Source organism: Thunnus thynnus, chromosome 23 (assembly GCF_963924715.1).
Source record: "Thunnus thynnus chromosome 23, fThuThy2.1, whole genome shotgun sequence".
Classification (NCBI taxonomy): Eukaryota; Metazoa; Chordata; class Actinopteri; order Scombriformes; family Scombridae; genus Thunnus; species Thunnus thynnus.
The window spans coordinates 5,351,590-5,371,545 of record NC_089539.1 but is presented as its reverse complement, the minus strand read 5'-3'; the positions used below and the strand labels follow the sequence as shown (position 1 = coordinate 5,371,545).

At 39.5% G+C, this 19,956-nt stretch overlaps 2 protein-coding genes across 2 annotated transcripts in view; one reads left to right on the top strand and one right to left on the bottom strand.

The window, feature by feature from the left end:
* LOC137175839 (fish-egg lectin-like) overlaps positions 1-9,149 on the bottom strand; it is a 34,594-nt gene extending 25,445 nt beyond the window's left edge. The window contains exon 1 of the mRNA XM_067581747.1: positions 8,915-9,149. The gene's annotated coding sequence lies outside the window, so the exon portion shown is untranslated. The remainder of the gene's footprint in view (positions 1-8,914) is intronic.
* On the top strand, positions 949-11,980 carry e2f7 (E2F transcription factor 7). Its single transcript, XM_067581745.1, has 13 exons — positions 949-1,194; positions 1,739-1,843; positions 2,423-2,731; positions 3,105-3,264; positions 3,586-3,825; positions 4,606-4,761; positions 4,956-5,090; positions 5,235-5,411; positions 5,544-5,628; positions 7,099-7,402; positions 7,976-8,153; positions 9,178-9,542; positions 10,101-11,980. Exons 2-13 carry the CDS (start codon positions 1,748-1,750, stop codon positions 10,254-10,256), a joined length of 2,361 nt encoding a protein of 786 aa, XP_067437846.1. The 5' UTR covers positions 949-1,194; positions 1,739-1,747; the 3' UTR covers positions 10,257-11,980.
* Positions 11,981-19,956: the final 7,976 nt, after the last annotated feature.

Genomic DNA, 19,956 nt, shown 5'->3' with positions numbered 1-19,956 from the left:
TTTAATGTACTGCTAAAAGTATGTGACTGGAAAAATGAGATGTGTTTGCTCACAAATACATGAAATGAATGTAATACTCATTGGCTTTAGCAGAAGAATAATTGGTAAACCCCAAAAGAACATGTTCATAAAGAAAGGAAAACGTCATGTATTGAAACTAGAAATATTTATTTTAGTCTAAATACAAAATGTGCAATACATTTGACTCACTACTGTATATCTGAACAGGCTGTATATACACTGTATATTACCACCTACTATATGTATATAAAGTAATGTCTTTTTACCATTTAATATTTATCTCAGCACTCTTCACTTCTTTGCACCATTTGTCTCCTGTTTACAGTTCACAGAACTGTTTCACCTGTATATAGTCATTCTTCGTGTATATTTCTGATGACTGTTGTGTTGCTATTCTGTGTAAGTACATTGAGAGCCAATTAACCAGAGTCAAATTCCTTGTATGTGTAAACACACTTGGCCAATAAAGATGAATCCAATTCTGATATTACAATATTTAATAGGTAAATTACAGATTATCTTCCAGTTCAGCTCAGACTGTCCCAGTAAGTATCGAACAGAGACCAGGTCTTTCTGGAATAAAGAATGAATATTATGGTTATCAGTGCACTATTTTTGTGTTAGTTGTTCCAAATAAAGTACCCACATAAAGTAGTCACATCACACAGCTTTCCCCGCCATCATATCTGATGCTGTATCCTGAAACAGCTGCAGAGTGAGACCTCATACAGTTTTGACTTCCCCCCCAGGCATGGACACAGCGCGCCGGTTGCCCCGCCAACACAACTCTGTAGGCGTGGTAGAGCGATCACGCCCATTGGTACAAGCTGAGGCGCGTAACCGAGCACAGCAACGCTGACTGGCTGGGACGGGATGACGCAGCCGATCATCTGAGCGCTGATTGGCTGAAGTATGCCAGACGCCAGAGAGCGCCAGAAAACAAGCTTGAGCGGGTGAAGCCAGAGTCTCGCCGGGACAGTACAGAGTGTCTGCTATCCGGGTAGGTGCCTTAGAGAACCGGAGCTACAGGCTGAGGAGGGCTGCCCGCTTATTTTAAAAGAGGGAAACTAGCTGCTATGGTGGTCTGAAGAGAACTTGGCGCTGACACAGCTGTATAACCACCGGACACAGGGCCACAGTGGGATATTTAATCCAGAGAAGCGGTAGAGAAAGGTGAGTAACGTTAATGGTGGTTTCCTGCCTGGTATTACAAAGTTATGCTGGTCAGCTGAGCTGCTAATGTTAGCTAACTAGCTAATTAAAACTAAATTAGCTCTACTGGCTGCAGATAAGTCATAGCTTTATATTTATTGCCTCTCACAGGCTCAACTACAGCTAGATATATAGACTAACTTGTGTGAATTACCCCTTTACTGAGCTAATAACGCGACATCCCATAACGTTACAACCTCCAATTACCGTTATTTATCAAAGTCATGCAATAATACATTCAGCTCTTAATTTGTCACATCAGCTGCAATTCAGGACGTTATGTTAACAACACACTAAACCTTTTTCAAGTGTGATAGGTGGTTAGATTAAGCCACAGCAGCGCAGTTAGCTTGCTAAGGGCTAGTTAGCTGATGTTCTTTGCGCCAAATTCAGCTGACCACTAGTCAGGGTTTTTTAACTTCTCCACTCACCCCGTTAAGATCAGGGTGGTCCAATTATATGTTCCGGATTTGATATATACATATTTTCTTTTTTGGGACTGCAGTTTTTCCAGATGGAAGTTGAATGTCTAGCACTGAAAGACCTCACAAGTCCAAGGAAAAGTTTCCCCATGGACCCGGAGGAGGATGGGAGCCAAAGTGAACAAAAGGTGAGATGGACTTTCAGCTGGATCTCAGGTCTGGTCTGAGCAGTGTGGCAGGTTTGATATGATACAACAGAAGGAGAAGCAGGTATCAAACACATCAGAGAGAGAGAGAGAGTGAGTTTAGAGTAACGTGTGGTTGAGATAAGGGGAGAAGATGTGGATTAGGCAAGGACAGAGAGTATTTTGGCTTTAAGAAGCTATGAAATTGAGAAATTAGTTTAATGGATTAGAGAAAAAAAAGTCAAACAGGGCCATGAAGTGTTTGCAATAAGTGGATTTGGCTGAAAGTACATTATTTCTTATTTAATATCGCCCCAAAATTAATCAGCTCTCTCAGTCACAGCACTGACATTTGACTCCCTCGGGGAAAAGATTTGTCACAAAGATTTGAGTGACAGCTCAGGGTTTAAAATTATGGATTTCACCAGTTTTGCATGTCTTAATAAATGCCATGTCTTCATTTAAAAGATATGCTGATTTCGTGGCCTGATAATCACTTAACAAATGCAATGTTAACACAGCAGAATCACACAGACTGTACTACACAAGTAATACAACTAACGCAACCTGTCTCCATCACAGGAAAACATATGCACAGGAAGGAGGAGATCCACACCAATGAAGTCTGCTGAATCCGCCGTCCCCGGTTTGCTGATAAACAGGAAAGGTGCCACACCTGACCTGGCTCACATCACCCCCATCAAACACACAGCCTTGGCTGAGCCCTGGACGCCCACGTCCAACCTGAAGATGCTGATCAGTGCGGCCAGTCCGGACATGCGGGACAGGGAGATGAAGAAAGTGCTGTTTAGGCCCATAGAGAACGAGAAGGACAAACCCGCAAGTCCAGATACTGTGGCAGAAGATACTGAGGTGGAAGACTCTTGTCAGGTATAAGAAGTGGAGGCATTTATTTCTCAGCACCTGCTAAAGAACTAAACTATATTATTAAAAAACACAAGACCTCTAGAGGTCTCTGAAACCACTACTTGAGCATTTTAAGCTCTCATCTCAGTTCTTGAAGTCTAAAAACGTCTAATTTTTTATTTAGTCAACTGGGAGGAAATCAGTCAGAATGCAGTTATCATTTATTACTTTAATTAGGAAAAAGGGAATTTGTAGTCCATGGAGTAAATGCTTTCCCCCCTCACTTTTACTCACATTAGCAGCTGAACTCCCTTTAGCTTATGTAAATTTCTATACATTATTACTATAATGCGAAATGTTTATCATTTATCTTTTTATGCATTTATCTTTATTTAAGTTTGAGGCTGTGGAGGAAGAGGATGACGCAGAGAAAAAGCCGAGCAGGAAACAGAAGAGTCTGGGTCTGCTGTGCCAGAAGTTCCTGGCCCTCTACCCGGATTACCCACCGCCACACGACACCATTTGGATCTCACTGGACGAGGTGGCGACCAGTCTGGGTAAGAGCCAGTAGTGGGAGGGGAAACAAGAGAGAGAGTTATTGATGACTGTGCTCACGGGAGGGAGACGATAATGGAAGCAGCTAATGTCCGTTTCATGAGTATTATAAAGTTTTTATGCTGTTAGATTAAGGGGAAGTTGCCATGGAGACCTCTTTCATATAAACCCAGTATATTGCTCTATATTTAATCAGAGGTTACTGAGCTTCAATTTGGAGCTTCAGTTTAAGAACTTTTAATTTATGTTAATCAAAACATATCTATGATTATCTTTCAAGAACATGGTTAATAATTTCTCCACTCTCATACTCAAATTGTCAGGAGTGGAGCGACGGCGCATCTACGACATCGTCAACGTGCTGGAGTCTCTCATGATCGTGGGCCGGATAGCCAAGAACAGCTACACCTGGCACGGTCGTCAGCGGCTGGAGGTCACGCTGGAGGACCTGCAGCGGAGGGGCCGTCAGCAGGGTTACCACCTCCAGATGGAGCTCGCCGCAGAGGCCAGGGAGGCCGGGCCGGGCCGCGAGGACGACGGAGGGGAAGGAGACGCCGGCCATGGTAATGAACGGATATATAAAAACTTGGAATTTAGAATTCACACTGTTAGAAGTTCCTCCAACATTTAGACTTCCAGGACATTTTCCCTCTCATTTAATCCTCCTAGCACCTCTACAGTCTTTATCACCTGCCTCAAAGCAGCCAATGGTAAAGCAGCTGAGGTTTATTGTTGCAGTTTGATAAGAGCAGCAGTTAAATGCTGCACATGTAAAATACAAGTGTGGTTTCACAAGAGCAGCTGCCATCAAATTAACACTACAGCTAAATGATCATTCCCCCTCAGACTTAAACCTGCCGGAATGAATACAAGCCTGGTTTCCATAGTGATCCTACCTCCTCATGCACACACTTAAAGCTTTTCATGAAGAGGGTGTGTGTGTGTTGACTTGGTGGTGTGGTCGGATGATAATAGCATTCATGACAAAGAAGTAACTTACAAAGTGAAAGGCTTTGATGTTTATTAACTCTTTGTGTGCTGGTATTGTTGTGGCCAGTTGAGTGTGATGGCCTCAGGGAATATTACAACACATTTAATATCACTGCAGGGCAACAAACAACTACAACAGAAAAGGTGTTACTCTGGTATCAGCTACTCAAGTGTTTATAATGTTATGTTTTATGATCATTAACAAGAGGAAAAACATTTCACTTCAGCCCACTAGATGAACACCAAGATGTTGATACTGGTACTACAAATGCAGTATTTTTGATGTCTAGCAGATTCCTGTGATTGTATTAGTCTGACATACTGCATGTACCTTTTGTTGTTGTTGTTTGCAGCTGCAGGAAACAGAAAAGACAAGTCTCTGCGTATCATGAGCCAGAAGTTTGTCATGCTGTTCCTGGTGTCCAAAACTCAGACTGTTACTCTGGACACAGCAGCAAAGATCCTCATCGAGGAGAGTCAGGACTCATCAAGTCACAGCAAGTACAAAAGTAAGAAATCCAACAGAAACGCAAACGTCTGATGTGGTATCACTATCAGTTTGACTTTGTGTTGTTAGTCCAAGAAGATATTCAAAGCTCATGTGCAGAATAATGTTAAAACGTACACTTCCTTGTTTATACACACGTGTGACAAATCCCTGCTCTGATGTGTCATCAAAACTAAACATCATCTGTATCTTCAGCTAAGGTGCGGCGTCTGTACGATATTGCCAACGTGCTGACCAGCCTGGGCCTCATAAAGAAGGTCCACGTCAGAGAGGAGAGAGGCAGGAAGCCCGCCTTCAAGTGGCTCGGTCCGGTCGAATTCAACAACTCCGGTGAGACTTTAAGAAACACTGTCATTCATAATCATCTTAACCTTAAAGAATCCATGAAATGGTGAAGACACTCCCTGAACCGCTTCAAAGACCCTTGCATTTAATTCAGCTCTTAACCCTTGCTATCATCATCATCATCTGTAGGAAATACTGTGAACGTAGCGGTCATCGCTCCGCCTGAAGCCACGCAGCCAATAGCAGGCCAGGACCTCAGGAAAGCCAAGATGGCACGCCACGCCTCTTTTAACATCACACCAACTTCTATGGCCGTCCAACGGCAGATCAACTCAGCCCCCAGCAGCCCACGAAGGGAACTAACCGGTAAGAGACGTCTTATTGCGTCTTTAGTAATCACACAAGACAAGTATGCAACATCTTTGTAAGAAAAGTTTATCATGGTAAAACATTTTCCTCTTCTGGTCTGATAAACTGTTTTCTCTCCTCACATCACAGGTCTGCCAAATCAGCCTGTGGATTATTCCAGAAAGACTACAAGCAACAGTGCAGTGTGTCGACTGCAGTTTGGAAACAGCACAGAGTGAGTACACACACACACACACACACACACACACACACAGAAACACACTCATTCTCTTGGTTTAGATTGATCTGCCCAAATAATTGACTGCACACAACAGCTCTTTATGAACAAATATAATTGAGAGATGGTTCTTTTTCTGCTTTTAGACTATTTCAGCCAAATGGACCGACTCACTTTCCATACATTAGGCATTAAAACTAGAGATGATATGCCAGGCCCCCTCTCCTCACCAAAGGGCTTTTTAATCTCAGTCTCTCATACATAATATTTCACGCTCGCTGCCAGTGCTTGCATTGGCTGCTCTGTCTTGCTCCAGGCTACATGTAACAAGAGCCGGTTGCTGCGGATTTGACTTGTTTTTTTGTCTCTTATAGATGTATGCATTGGCTCCACACGCTCAGTACACAGTAGTTTCATGTTATTTCTATGGTTTGCTTTCTTGTGTCCAAACCACAGCTGCCTCAAGGCTGCGGCTGTTAAGTGTTTTTGGAGGGAGCAAGATAAGACAGGGAAGTATGTGTGGCTGTTCAACAGGGATAATTTACATGTGACGCTGGGTAAAAGTGCACCAGGGGCACCAGTAGCCCACAGGATAGGAGTCGGTTAACTATCTGCATATAAGCAAGGAGGGACATTGAGAAGCAATATAAGTAGCAGGGCTCTAGTGTCAGGGTTGTCCAAATGTTCAGGGAGGGGAAGTGATCATAGCTGTGGTTGGAGAAGCGAGTTTGAGCAGAACGAAGCAGTTCAAATCCCCAAACTCAAGATTAGTAAAAGAATAGGTTGATACTTTGGGAAATATGCATGTTCACAATCTTACCGACAGATGAGAAGATTAATATCACTCATGTCTGTCCATTAAATATGCAGCTACAGCCAGTAGCTGTTTGGCTCGTTAGCTTAGCTTAGCATAAAGTATGGAAACTCCAGGAGGTTTTCTGCGCCTGGCCAAGAAATAGTCAGACACATAACCCCTGTAAAACAAAAAAACACTTTAGTTTTTATACAGATTAAACAAACAAGATATATCGTGTTTATTAGTGACCTTTATAGGAGCAAGTAGGTGGATTTTGTTACCTTTGGACAGAGCCAGGCTAGCTATTTCCAGTCTTTATGCTAAGCTAAGCTAACCAGCTTCATAGTCAGTGGATAGCAAGAAAACAAATAAGTCCAAAATGTGATGAAATGACTGTTCCTTTAAGAATAACTTACATTAGATGTCACCTTGTTAGTCCTCCTATCTCTCTGGAGCTCTTTCGTTTTTAATTTGTGTTTTGACCGGGTCAAAGAAAAAAGAAAAGTATGCAAAGCTCACATCACTGCAGCAATGAATGTAAATGAATCTTGACCTTGCTCAGATTGGGAGAAATTTAAGGCAGAACCAGCCATGAGGCTGTGAATTAAAGCTTTAATGGTAATGAAACTAAACTGAGAAAACTGACTGTCTTGTTGCTTGTTTCTCTGCAGTAACCAGACCAGCCAGCTGCCTCCGTCCTCCACACAGCCCACCCTGCTGGCACCCACCCTCTACCCAGAGCACCTCTTCCAATCTTCCTCCTCTCCCCACTGCCTGGCCTACCTGCCCAGCTTGTCCCAGCCCTCTGTGGTCATGCTGTACAGGGCGCCAGACAAGCCCGACAAGATCCCTGAAGGTCAGAGGTCGCCTTCGTCGGAGTCTGAGGAGGGGAGGAAGAGAAGGAGGGAGGAAAGGGAAGAGGAGGAGACGGTGGCGAAAAAGAAGGGAACTTCTGGTTTAGAAGAATGTGACAAGGTGAGGTGGTGTCAATGTACCAGTGCATTAAAATGCAAATGAACACTCTACAGAGAAAAATAAATGTGATTAGGGTTTAATATCGTTCATCACCGCTCTCATTTAAGTTAAGTAAAAGACTGACTGGGAACAACATAATTATTTTGGCCCAATCACATAATATGATTGGAAAACTGATGTCATGGTGCTGATTCTGTTTCTACAATCAGAGGATGCTGTTAGTGATTCTGCACAGTGGAGCGTTAAATTGAAAATATGAAATATTACACACTTCCTGAACGAAGATAACTCATTCCTGGTGTAATTAAAGACCTATCTTGTCAGTGATGTATAGGGTATTTGATAATTGGAAAATCCTGTGCAATCAATCAGGCCACACAGTCCCAGTAACCACAAGAAACTCAAGTTAAGTCTAACATTATTGGAAGGGGAGTGTTATTCTACTCATCTGTAAATTATCATCTGTGTTCATGTGAATCTGTTTGTGGAATAGTCTTAAGCAATAAAATGCTTTGTTGCATGATCCAGTCCAGTTCATTTATCCTAAATGTTACGTCTTTGTCTGCTTTCCAGATGAGAGCTGAACCTCACAGGGAGCCAGCAGAGTGTTTACAGACCAGTACCACCAGGACTTCACCCAGTCACCAGACAGGCCTCTCCAGAGAGGCGTTAGATGAGAGTCAAGCTGGCAGCAGCAGCAGCAGCGAACCTGCTCAGCCATCACACTACCTCTATGTACCCAACAATGCAGGTACGTACATCTTTATTTAAAAGAGAAAAATAAGTCTGACCTGTTTGCTTTAATCTAATTAAGAAGTAGACTGAATCAAATGTTAAATATGCCATGGATTATTTGTAGAAACATGTCTTTAGGATAGGTTAGGATAACAAAGTTAGTAAGAGTGTGCATGTCTCAAGGTTTATCAAATATAAAATATCCAATCTAAATTAAAAAACAGGAAAAACATCAAACAGTCTTATCTGCACCCTTTAACATAATCTTACAGTTTGAGCACAACAGATTTATTCAGAACGTAGAAGGAGTGGACACTGAAATTGTGTTGGGAGTCCTTGTGAGATATTATATTATTAAGAACGACACAATATTACAAAAGAATGTCAATAAAATCCTATTTGGAAATTGTAAAATACATCATGAATTACCTTTGGGGGGGGGAAATCCTGAAATGTTAAATAACAGTACTAAATTCATAGATTTTGAATTTTTCAAACTTGAAAATGCAGGAGTAATTTGGATATAATTATGTTTCAATCCCCTATAGGATTATATAACCAAGGCAAACTGCTAATTCTTTGGAGAAAGCACAGTGCACAATGATTTCCAGACCACACAAAACAAATCAATCAGGCTTAAGTAGAGCAATACACTGGCCTGTGTTTGGTTTCTATGCGTTGCATTTAAAAGAAAATGCCAATTTAACAACAATAGGACAGTGTTACACACATAGATATATATATATATATAAAATATAGACAAAAGTAAACACTCACCTGAATGCATTCAGATAAGAACAAATGAGTCACTTCATGGGAGACAAACAAAGAAGGAGGAGGCGGTTCATTAAGACAGCTGTGTGTAATTCTGACAATGTGCGCTTGATTTCTGTCATCCTGTCTCATCACGGGTCATGTGACTTCTACTTCTTCACAGTCACAATATCTAGCAAAGTGTTCATTTCACTGTAAGTGTAGTTTACGAATAAAATAAAACACACAACACCTCTGACTGCTTTCTCCTGTTCTGTCCTCTCCAGGTCTGAACAGCCTCAACTTCCTCCTCTCTGCCGGCCAGCCAGCAGCCGGTCTTGCACTTCCCCCCAGCAGCGTTCCCACCCTGGCGCTGCCCTACGTCCTGTTGCCCCATTACCCCCTGGTGGCCAACAATCTGCAACAGCAAGGCTCTGACACCAAACTGAGCTTCAGCCTGCCTACCATGATGCCACCAGCCCACTTCATGGTGGGGGCTGCGCCGTACGGCCTGGCAGCAGAGATCAACAGGTCGCCCGTTACAACTCCGTCCACGCCAGAACAGAGCAAGCTGTACGTGTCAGCGGCAGGCACTCCACACTCTCCCTCAAGACCACGACACACCGTCAGCATCGCCACGCCAGAACCACTGGTAAGAATGATATATGACCTTTCTGGTATCAGGCACTTGCAAAATGCCACAACACAGCTTGACATGAGAGAAAGTGCTCCATCTGTTCCGTGGAAGGTTTCTCTATCATCCATCCACTTTTTGGTGTCACAGCAGTTCAAGTTGATTAATCTCCCAAATCATTAAATAGGGATTAATGTACTTGTCTGCAAAGCCCAACATACAGTAGCTCTGTCAGCATTGCTCGTCTCAAAGAGAGAAGATTTTAGACAATCTGCTACATGGTAAATTAATGCAGCATTACAGACAATGGGACAAGTCAAGGCATAAATGAGGGGGTGTCCTCTCTTTCCCCTTTCCTCTCATGTGTGCAATGCAAATTGTTTTTGGTTTGCTTTTATCTGAGCTACAGTAATGTTACCTTGTCCAAAGTGAGCTAACTTTAGCTTTGATTGGCCCAGTAGAAAAAAGTAAATTGTTCATTTTTGACGTCTGTATGTTGATTTTCACATCACAATGAGATGAAACAGGATGCTGTATATATGTGCTCCAACCTGACATCACTCTCTTCCTTCACAGACTCCGCACACTCCGAATGAGACCACAGTGTCTGCTTCTAAGGCTTTCTTCCAGACCCCAGGCACACTGGGAAATGTAGTCAGTGCCGCACCTGTCGCCCGGAAGAGAGGCTCTGCACAGAGGAGACTGGACATCGGCCACCCACCGGCCAGTTAGACATCTGTGGAGATGGGATATGTGGCTAACATGCTGTCGTGGCACAGGCTGGTTAGAATGAGCTCTGATGCAATAACGCTCAGGTGTTAGCCCTAAAACTGACGAATATGGTGCTCTGTTAGTTATTAATTAAGTTTTTATAAGTTTTAAATTAAGGGTTTCTTTTCAAAATGCAAGAATATCCATTTTAGCAAGACCATTTGCTAAGACCTCAAATCTTTCCTACAAGATAAAAAAAAAACAGATGTAAGCAGAGGTCTAAAGGTGTCTCATAATTTTGTACAAATGACTGATTTTCCCCAAATGGTGGATATTTCATTTTGAAATGGAACTCTTGTTACTTCTTGTTATGTTAACAGTTCAAATGTGCCTCATGGTTAAATTATGGGACACTAAATTTCATAATGAATGAGTGAAACAGTATTGCCAATATAACAGCGCCCTCCTATGGTGGGAGTTGGCCACTGTGGTATTTCAGCCTTAATTTGCCCTCCCAGACATGATCAAGCTACCTAATTCCCCATCAATGTGTATTATAGCCCAATTGCTATTTATATTTTAGCTAATATATGTTGATTACAGGGACTGTAATGGAACGTTACATTTTTTTTTAGCACTAAGTATTTGATGAACTTGCATCTAATTTTTAAAGTGATTGTCTTTAGTTGGCCCCTGCAGGTTTTGTTGCATGATCAAGGTATCATAGGAACTCTGACAGTAGCAGACAATCTTCTTTTAGCTTATTTCAGACTTTACTGTGAGGAGAAAATCACTAAAGCCTTAAAATGTTTACAGCCAACCAACCGTTCAGCAGCACCACGACGGTGTGAATAACTCAAGGACTTCTTGAAGCACAACAGAGGATGGATGTTACTAGTGATGTGTGTGTGAGAGCATGTGTGTGTGTGTGTGTGTGTGTGTGTGTGCGTGTGCTCACTGAGTATCTGCAACCATAGTGCTTTATGGTTAAACACCAAACCCTTTAGCCCTGTTACTGGTGATATTGGTGAAGGACCATGTGATATGTGATGATGCTCTCAGGTACTTGAATACTTGTGACTTCTGGAGAAATATCAGAGTACTGTAAAGAACGTTTTATCCATTATTTATCCAGAAAAAGAAGACTGAGTTTACCGTTTATGCTGTTGTCTACTTCTTTTTTTTTTTAAATTCACATTCATACAGTCCGACACATTTAAGATGCCCAGTATGACTACAATCAACTGTTGGCTGGTGCAGTTTGGGGTTAAGTGCCTTGCTTAAAGGCACCTTGCTGAGTGAAGATGACTATTTTTGTCTTTTATTGCCTCAGTACACATTTCTCTCAGGTTGTTCAGGGATTTGATTCCAGACAACCCAACCAAAATATAGGTGCTCTGTACAGACAAGCCACTGGGAATCATTCAGGAGCACTTAGCTATGTCACACCAAAGGGTGCTCAGATAATCCACTCTGACCAGTGGATCTGTAGGCATTAATGTCAGTCGTATGTCAGTCATTATTTTTGTACATTGTATCCATAGTGTCATTTAATACTTTCATATGCAGAATGTTAAAGGCTGCTTTACTGTTTTTAAAATAATGATTATTGCACTGCTAGTTTTAGTAGTTGTCTGCTGAGCTGTTCCTTCACTGTAGCTCTGCTCTCTCTGTAGTTATGGGCCAAACTGGTTTTCTTCTATATGACTTTCACAAACTTGAAATAAAATGTATGTATGAACACTTGTAATGTGTGCTCTTTAATTCGAAGACTGTGAGATTTTAAATATTGTAATTAGCACAATTTAAAACATATAGTTTTATAATTAATGTTATTGTTACATTACCTAGGCTAGCAATGCAAATGTCAACAGATTTATAGATGGCTTCAGTTCACAGATTTACAAATTTACAGATGCCACCAATAATTCTGAATCTAACAGCAGCAGATGGAAGCAAACCATGCTAATGTGGTCAGATGACATATTTGCTGCAGATTGCTCTGTGCCATTGCCATCACTGCTCAAATCGTACAGTAAATGAAACAATAGAAAGATGGACAATCTGTAAACAAAGGCTTGATTCTGTGCAAAACACAACACATCAAGTGTGATTTCTGGCTTACATTAGGCTGATTTAGTCACTTAAAAACACACCATCTGTCACAGGACATAAACATCTAATCAGAGCTTTTATATCAGCACTAAAAGTGATCTGTGGGACCCCGCAAGGCATTTATGACACTAAACCACAGCAAATGGGACAATTAACTTTAAATTAGATAGTTTAGCCAAGTATTTGTTGTGCCACACCAATGAAAACACACTGGTGTTCCTAAGGCAAAACAGATTTCAAATAACCACCACTACTAACACTACTACTATAACTACTGAAACTATTATGATATACTATTGCTACAGTATGCTACCTCACTACTGCTGCTGCTCTACTTCTGTTATTACTATACTACTAGTAGTATAAGTATTGCTAGCAGTCTTAGTAAGATTACTATTAACACTACAGCTGTTAAGGCTGCTACTAGCACTTAATATTACTATTACTGATACAACTACCAACTACTACCAACATATTATTACTACTAACCAGTAATTAGACCAACTATGTCTTTAGATTATGTTGAACGGTGCCTGTGCTAAATTAATATTGGATAGGAAAGTGGAGAATATTAAAGAATTAAAAATATATACATATGAATGTTAGGAGCCTTGTACCAAAAACTGATTTACTCAGAGCATGGGTTGCCTTTCACAAACCAGATAGCCTATTTTTACACTCTGAAATGTGGCTGAGGAGCAAAATTGCAGACACTGAAATCAAACTACCATAATTATGTGTTATATAGAGCTGACAGATGCACCAGAGGCAGTGGTGTAGCTACATATGGTTCATCAAATTGGGGCTTTAAACTAATAGTACCTCATGTAGATTCAAAATACTTTAACAAAAAGACACTCAAAGTAATTCTGCATGAGAATAAATATGTCACCATTGGAAATGTATACAGACCCCAGCCACACCTGTTGAGTCTTCTAGTTGTTTGAATTCAACCAGTAATTTCATTGACTGTAGTAATGAAATTATTATTTTGGGTTACTTCACTCCCACCTCTTAGTCTTTGCTTGACTGGATACTTCTCTCAAATCCAAATAGAATCTTAAAAGCTGTTCTGTCAGATTGCTTCAGTGACCATTCAGTAGTTTACTGTAAATAAGACAGTATAAGAAAATCGACCCAGACATTCATGATTTAATTGCCATTAATTGGGAAAGCTTCCAATTAATAGTTATAATAATTAATAATAACAAATTTCTGCCTTTTGCACTCAAAAAGTAAATATAAAGTATTTTCTATTTCTATACCTGATGTTCAAAATGTCTAAGGTGGTTGATGAACATGCTCCCTGGAAACTGTTAAAAGTTAAGGGCAGACATTTACCCTGGATCAGTTCAGAAATCATATCTCTTTTTAGGCAGAGGGATAAAGCATGGGCAAAATTTCGTCAGACAAAGAAACATGTTGACTGTGAAACATACAGACAATTAAGAAATATCAGCAAGGCTCAAGTCCGAAATGCTAAATCTAATTATTATAAAGAATGAGTGATAATTTCAAAAATCCTAAACAATTCTGGAGCAAAATAAAAAACATATTTCATACATCAGATAAATGTTCTGCTAGTAAGAGTTAAGAGTTGCTGATACAATACTGAATGATCCCTCACTTATTGCATGCGGGTTCAATCAGCATTTTTCCTCTGTTCTAATTTAATTCCTAACCATTTACACATGACCTCTAATTTCATTTCAGCTTGTCAAAGTTCTTTTTACTTTCATACAATAACTCCTATTGATGCAATGCCATTTGTGATTTGAAAGAAAGCAGTGGTCCTGGACTTGATGGGACTGATACTAAATTCATTAAATTAGCATCTGATATTCTCATTTTTCCATTGGCTGATCTGCAGCTCTGTTTTAAAATACCAGATATTTGGAAATCTGCACATATTACTCTTCTCTACAAGAGTGGTGACACACTTGACCCCAATAATTACAGACTTATTTCAGTTATCTGTTCCATTGCCAAAGTATTTGAAAAGAATATTTATAATCAATATTCACAGTACCTTAATAATAATAATAATAATGATAATAATAATATTCTTTCTCAATATCAATTTGGTTTCAGATCCAACTACTAACAACAACTAACAACAGCTCTATTAAAATTCACTGACAATGTTTTCTCTACATCTGATCATCTCACAGGAGCAATATTTATTAATCTCACCAAAGCTTTTGATCTGGTGGATCACTGATGAGTATCTTCTTTTGGACAAGCTTTATGCTATTGGTCTTTCCCAATATGCATTGCTATGGTTTAATTTGTATCTTCACAACAGAAAGCAATGTGTTGTTTTGAGGGTGTAAATTAGATTTGCTTACTCAGCAGAGAGGTGTGCCTCAAGGTTCTACTTTAGGACCACTTCTTTCCTCTATTTTTATTAATGATCTCCCACTCTTTTTTTCTAATTGTTGTGTACAATTATATGCAGATGATACTTTATATATACACACACATCAAAGGCTTCTATATCACAAATTCAAAAGGCCCTGCAATCTGATTTTAATATTCTACAGACTTAGTTACTTAGTAACAAATTACTGCTCAATAAAACAAAAACCTCTTCAGTGCTTCTTGGTGTGAGACAAAACCTCAACTCCAAATCCATCTCTTTGGTTTTAACTTGTAATTGTCATAAGGAGTAGCAGGAATGGACCCAAATGCAGGGTTGAAGAAAACCATCTTTATTCTTGAGACTGGACAGGCAAAAATAGAAGCTGAGCAGAACTGACTACAAAACACAACTAAACAGGCTGAACAGAGAGAGGCAAACTCAACAGAACAAAACAGACTTCCTCCCAAACCAAGGCTTAAATACTAACTGAACTAATAAGGGAATGGGGAACAGGTGACTAGACACATGGGCAAGCTGGGAGTGATTGGCTGGGAAAGACACCGGGAGCAAAGCAGGGCTGATGAAGGATAATGCCGGGCAGGTGTGAAGGGAGAGCAGACTGGGGAAGAACACTGAGACAAGGGCAGTGCTAACGAGGGTGAATGCAGGGCAGGTGTGAGGAGGAATACATGAACACAGGAGGAGAAAACACAAGGAAACCAGAAAACCAAAAACACAATAAGCACAGTCCGACCAATAAAGGCAACCCAAATTACAGAAAATCCCTCAAAAAGTCCAACTCAAAACAGAAAAAGTCTGAGGGCATCTGATGGATGATGACAACTTAGAAATTCAAAGAGACTCACAAGAGTCTCCAGAGTCAATGACAGAACCATGACAGTAATGATGGTTAATCTCTTCAGAAAGTATATAAAATAGATATCTAGCTGTGTGGATTGACTCTGAATGTACCTTTAATCTACATGTTGATCATGTCATTTTGGTGTTGGTGTTCTGTATCATTCCAGAGTCAGACATTATTTTACATTTAATGTCAGAAAGAGACTTGTTTCACAACTTATACTGCCAATAATGGACTATGCTGACATTGTTTACCAGAATGCTTCTAAAACTGATCTTCGTCCCCTCATTGTTATATGTAATGGACTGTGCAGATTTATACTAGGTTGTTTTTTTTTTACACACCATTGCACAATGTTACTCAGATGGCTCCCTTGAAATATAAGACGTCAATTTCACTGATATCAATTTAGTATTAAATGCTTTAACTTTAACTATCTTTATTGTCTAAAAAAAAAGTTTTTGTTCTTTATATGTCACGTTATTCACTAAGATGTTCTGGTCAGATCACGGTCAGATTATGGTCCCCTTTGTATCTAAGGAAGTTGGTAAAAAAGGATATCCGTTCTGTCTTCATTTGGCTTATTTAAAAATGTTTTGTTTTCTCATCTTAAAACAAATTGCCTATGTTTTCAGTAAGGCCATCACTGTTCCTTTATTTATAGATTGATCATTTTTCTTTTGGTCGTGTCTAGTCTAAGGTTGTAACTCAATTTTTTTTTTTTTTTTTACCATTTTTGTTTTTGACATTTTATGGATCAAACAACTTATTGATTAATCAAGAAAATAATTGACAGATTAATTGACAATGAAAGTAATTGTTAGTTGCAGCCCTAGGCAATAGGGTTAGTTTAACTTAGCATAAAGGCTCGATGGAGGAGGGAAACAGCTAGCCTAGCTTTGTCCAAATGTAAAAGAATATGTTATTTTAAAAAAAACGGACGGGTTATGTGCTAACTATTTCTTAGCTGGACACAGACCTCCCAAAATGTCAAAATATTCCTTTAAATGCTGTTAAAACAGATGGGTGAAGAGGTCGAAACTCCAGCAGCACTTATAAAGAACAACCTTATTGTTCGGCCGGTGCGTTTCGTTTCTTCTAAAAGATATTCCCACATTCTCTGAATCAATAGTGTCTTAATTCATGCTGCTTGCCTAGCCCTATACCTCAGTGAGCTCGTTGAAATTTACATGTGTCAGGCCTTTAGATGATATCTGACTGCCAATAGTGTGTAAGTTTACTACTGAAAACATATGTGGTCATAAAATTCTGAATGTTGTCAGCAGATGTTTCCTTAGTACCCGGAAGGATTTAGAAGATGGTTCATTCCATTCAAGAGGCTCGAGTGACCATTGTCTCCCAAGACAGTGAATGAGTGATGATTTATTGGAGCAGTAGTGGATGTAAGCAGGAAACATCCTAAGTTTTTACAGAATTCGTCATGTCTTTCACAGTGTTTGAGTTATGAAAAACATCCTAATGTCATGCATATGTAATGTGATGAATTATTGTTGAAGAGCACTATATGGTTTGATTATATCCAAGGAGTAATCAGAAAAGATTGTGAATGGGGAATGAGTCATTGTATTCACACCCAGGTAGATATTTAAGCTATTTTCAGTGTATTCAAGTAAACTTTAGGGTGAGAATCAAGTTGAAGCCAAAAATCAAATCAAGTTTATAAGTTGAAGAGCAAGTAAAAGGTTGCACCTTCAAAAATCTATCAACATGTTTCTTAATGATGATAAATTATTCTGTTTTTCATTTATTTTGTGTTTTAAAATGCTTGCTTGGAGTAGTGTAACGTAACTAAAATACAGATCATTACATCTAAAAAAATGTGCAATTTTGTGTACCTATTATCCTTTAAATGTACTATTATCCATCCCATTAGCATTTTATAAGAGCAAGCATCTCTGTTTTCCCTCTAAATGCTCAAAATCTCATTTCCAGTGAAAAACATGTTTATTTGCATTCGTTCAGCAGTGATTCTACTTTGGGAATCCTCACCTCAAGCCTTTCTGGCCTAATAAAGGCCAGAGGACCCAGAGCTCTACCTGCTGCAATCTGTTTTTCATTAATCCTGCTTAGTTTCTGCTCCCAGAAATTCTTCCTGAATGACACCATTAGGTCTATTAAACCCAGGTGTGTTGCCAGATTTGTAAATGAAACTGCTTCATTTCAGGTCAACTGGGTTCAAGTCAGGACTATGCCCAGGCCACTATAAAACTTTCTTTTTTCACCAATGCTGTTGATCAGCAATTGGTTGGTTGGCTGTCGGCTTGTTGGTCATCCACCATTTCAGTCTAGACTGAATTATCTTAATAACTTTTGGAGGATTGCCATTAAATGTTTACAGACATTCATGACTCCCTTTGAATACTTTGGTGATCTCCTGACTTTTCCTCTAGCATAACCAGGACGGTTGACATCTTTGTTTTTTAGTGGAATGTCTCAACAACTGTTAAATGGATTACCATGAACTTTGGTACATATATTCATGGTGCCCATGATGACTTTGGATATCTTCTGACTTTTTATCTAGTGCCACCACTAGATAAAGATCTAATACTTTGGTTTATGACCAAATACCCACAAAATTCACAACATTCATATCATCTGCAGCTGTGTTTAGTGCTAATTAGCAAGTGTTAGCATGCTATCATGCTAAACTAAGATGGTGAACATGGTAAATATGATACCTGCTAAACATCAACATGTTAACATTGTCATTGTGAGTGTGTTAGCATGCTGACATTAGCATTTAGCTCTAAGCACCACTCTGTCTAAGCCCTGTCTCTTTAAAGTTGTGGAGTCATGAACATTGACTTTAGCAGATGGCTGAGAGGCCTTTCTGGACTCTTCTGAGACTTGTGTGAGTTGTCATAGCGCCCCTGGAGAAATTCTGGAAGCTGGCCACCCCTGGAAAGACCTGCCAGCTCTCCAAGATTTCTCATTTTGCAGATAACAGCTCTCACTTTGATTCAGCACATATACAACTACTTTTTTTCTCATTTCATCTGGAAGTTTCTTTGATGGAGGCATAGCTGGGTTGTAAGACCTGTGTGGTGACTGCTTCACTCTGGTCATAAGGTTTAATATGAGGGAGGTTTGCATGCACAGCAGAGCACAGCTGTGTTCAATCACCTGAATGTAATAATCAATCAAATTAAGCTGATTGGTTGATGGAATAACTAAAGGGGCGAATACTTGTTCAAATGAGCACTGTGGGTCTTGGATAACTATGTTAATCAAATAAATGAAATAGTAATTTAAAAATGTGTAATGTACTGTATGTCACATTTTTGTCAATATATCCAATACTATTCATTGTGACAAATATGCAATAATAGAGGAAACATGTTTTTCACTGCACTGTAGTTGTGTATCTAGTATATACAGTATTTTTCAGCTATTGTAATAATGGTCTGACCTTTATACATAATAACTGGCCATATCATTATCCTTTTTTTATAGTACAATGCTGAAATCAACTCAGTCTTCAGTCTGAATAAGCTATGCCAAAGATTATTGATTATACCATTTAGCTAATTTAATATTCCTCTGTCAAGTGCTCTATTGTTAGCATACAGTAAATAGCATAATTGGAAAATAATGAAGCCGAGGTTTGTTGGCGACAGTCAAAGCACAGTCTGTTTTTCTTCTGCAATCCACTCACTGCAAATAATACACTAACAGTAGGAGACTTGACATTGGTTTACAGCAAAACTAGATTTACTGCACGTCTGTGTACATTTAAGTCTTTAATTAAGCATAATTCAAGCCTACACTCCTTAATCTTAATTAAATTGAATTAATAATGCCAGTCTGCTCCCAGTGCTGCCATGAAGTTTCACTGTGGTGAGACTTGATCTGATACGAGAAAAGTCATGAAACTAAAGGTCATACAGGTTTCATACCTAGCAGAGTATATGTAATCTGTGTCCTGTTTAACTGTGCTGAATCCATGCTTGCTTATTCAGTGACCCTGTAACAGTTAAAGCTTTTAAAATGTAAAATATAGCTTCTTTCATTCACCTATAATAATACAAAAAAACTTATTATATATTTATAAACTCTTGTAACTATCACTGTTAAAGTGTTTAGTAATCTCTAATATAAAGTACTGCCCAGGCAGCTGGGTCCAATTTGGCATAAAAAGCAGGAGGAGAGTCTGTTTTTTTCATTTGGCTCATAGACATTAGCCATGCTGTATATTCTAAGTTATTATCAGGATGTGGTCTGCGGAGGCTTTGAACATTGCTGGACCGGTGAACATCGCCTCAGTGAAACAATATATTCTGTTATAGCATAACTGTAATGTCAACATTAACCTTCCTTTTTGGCATTTCTCTGTGCTGCAAACATCTCTCTCTGCTTGC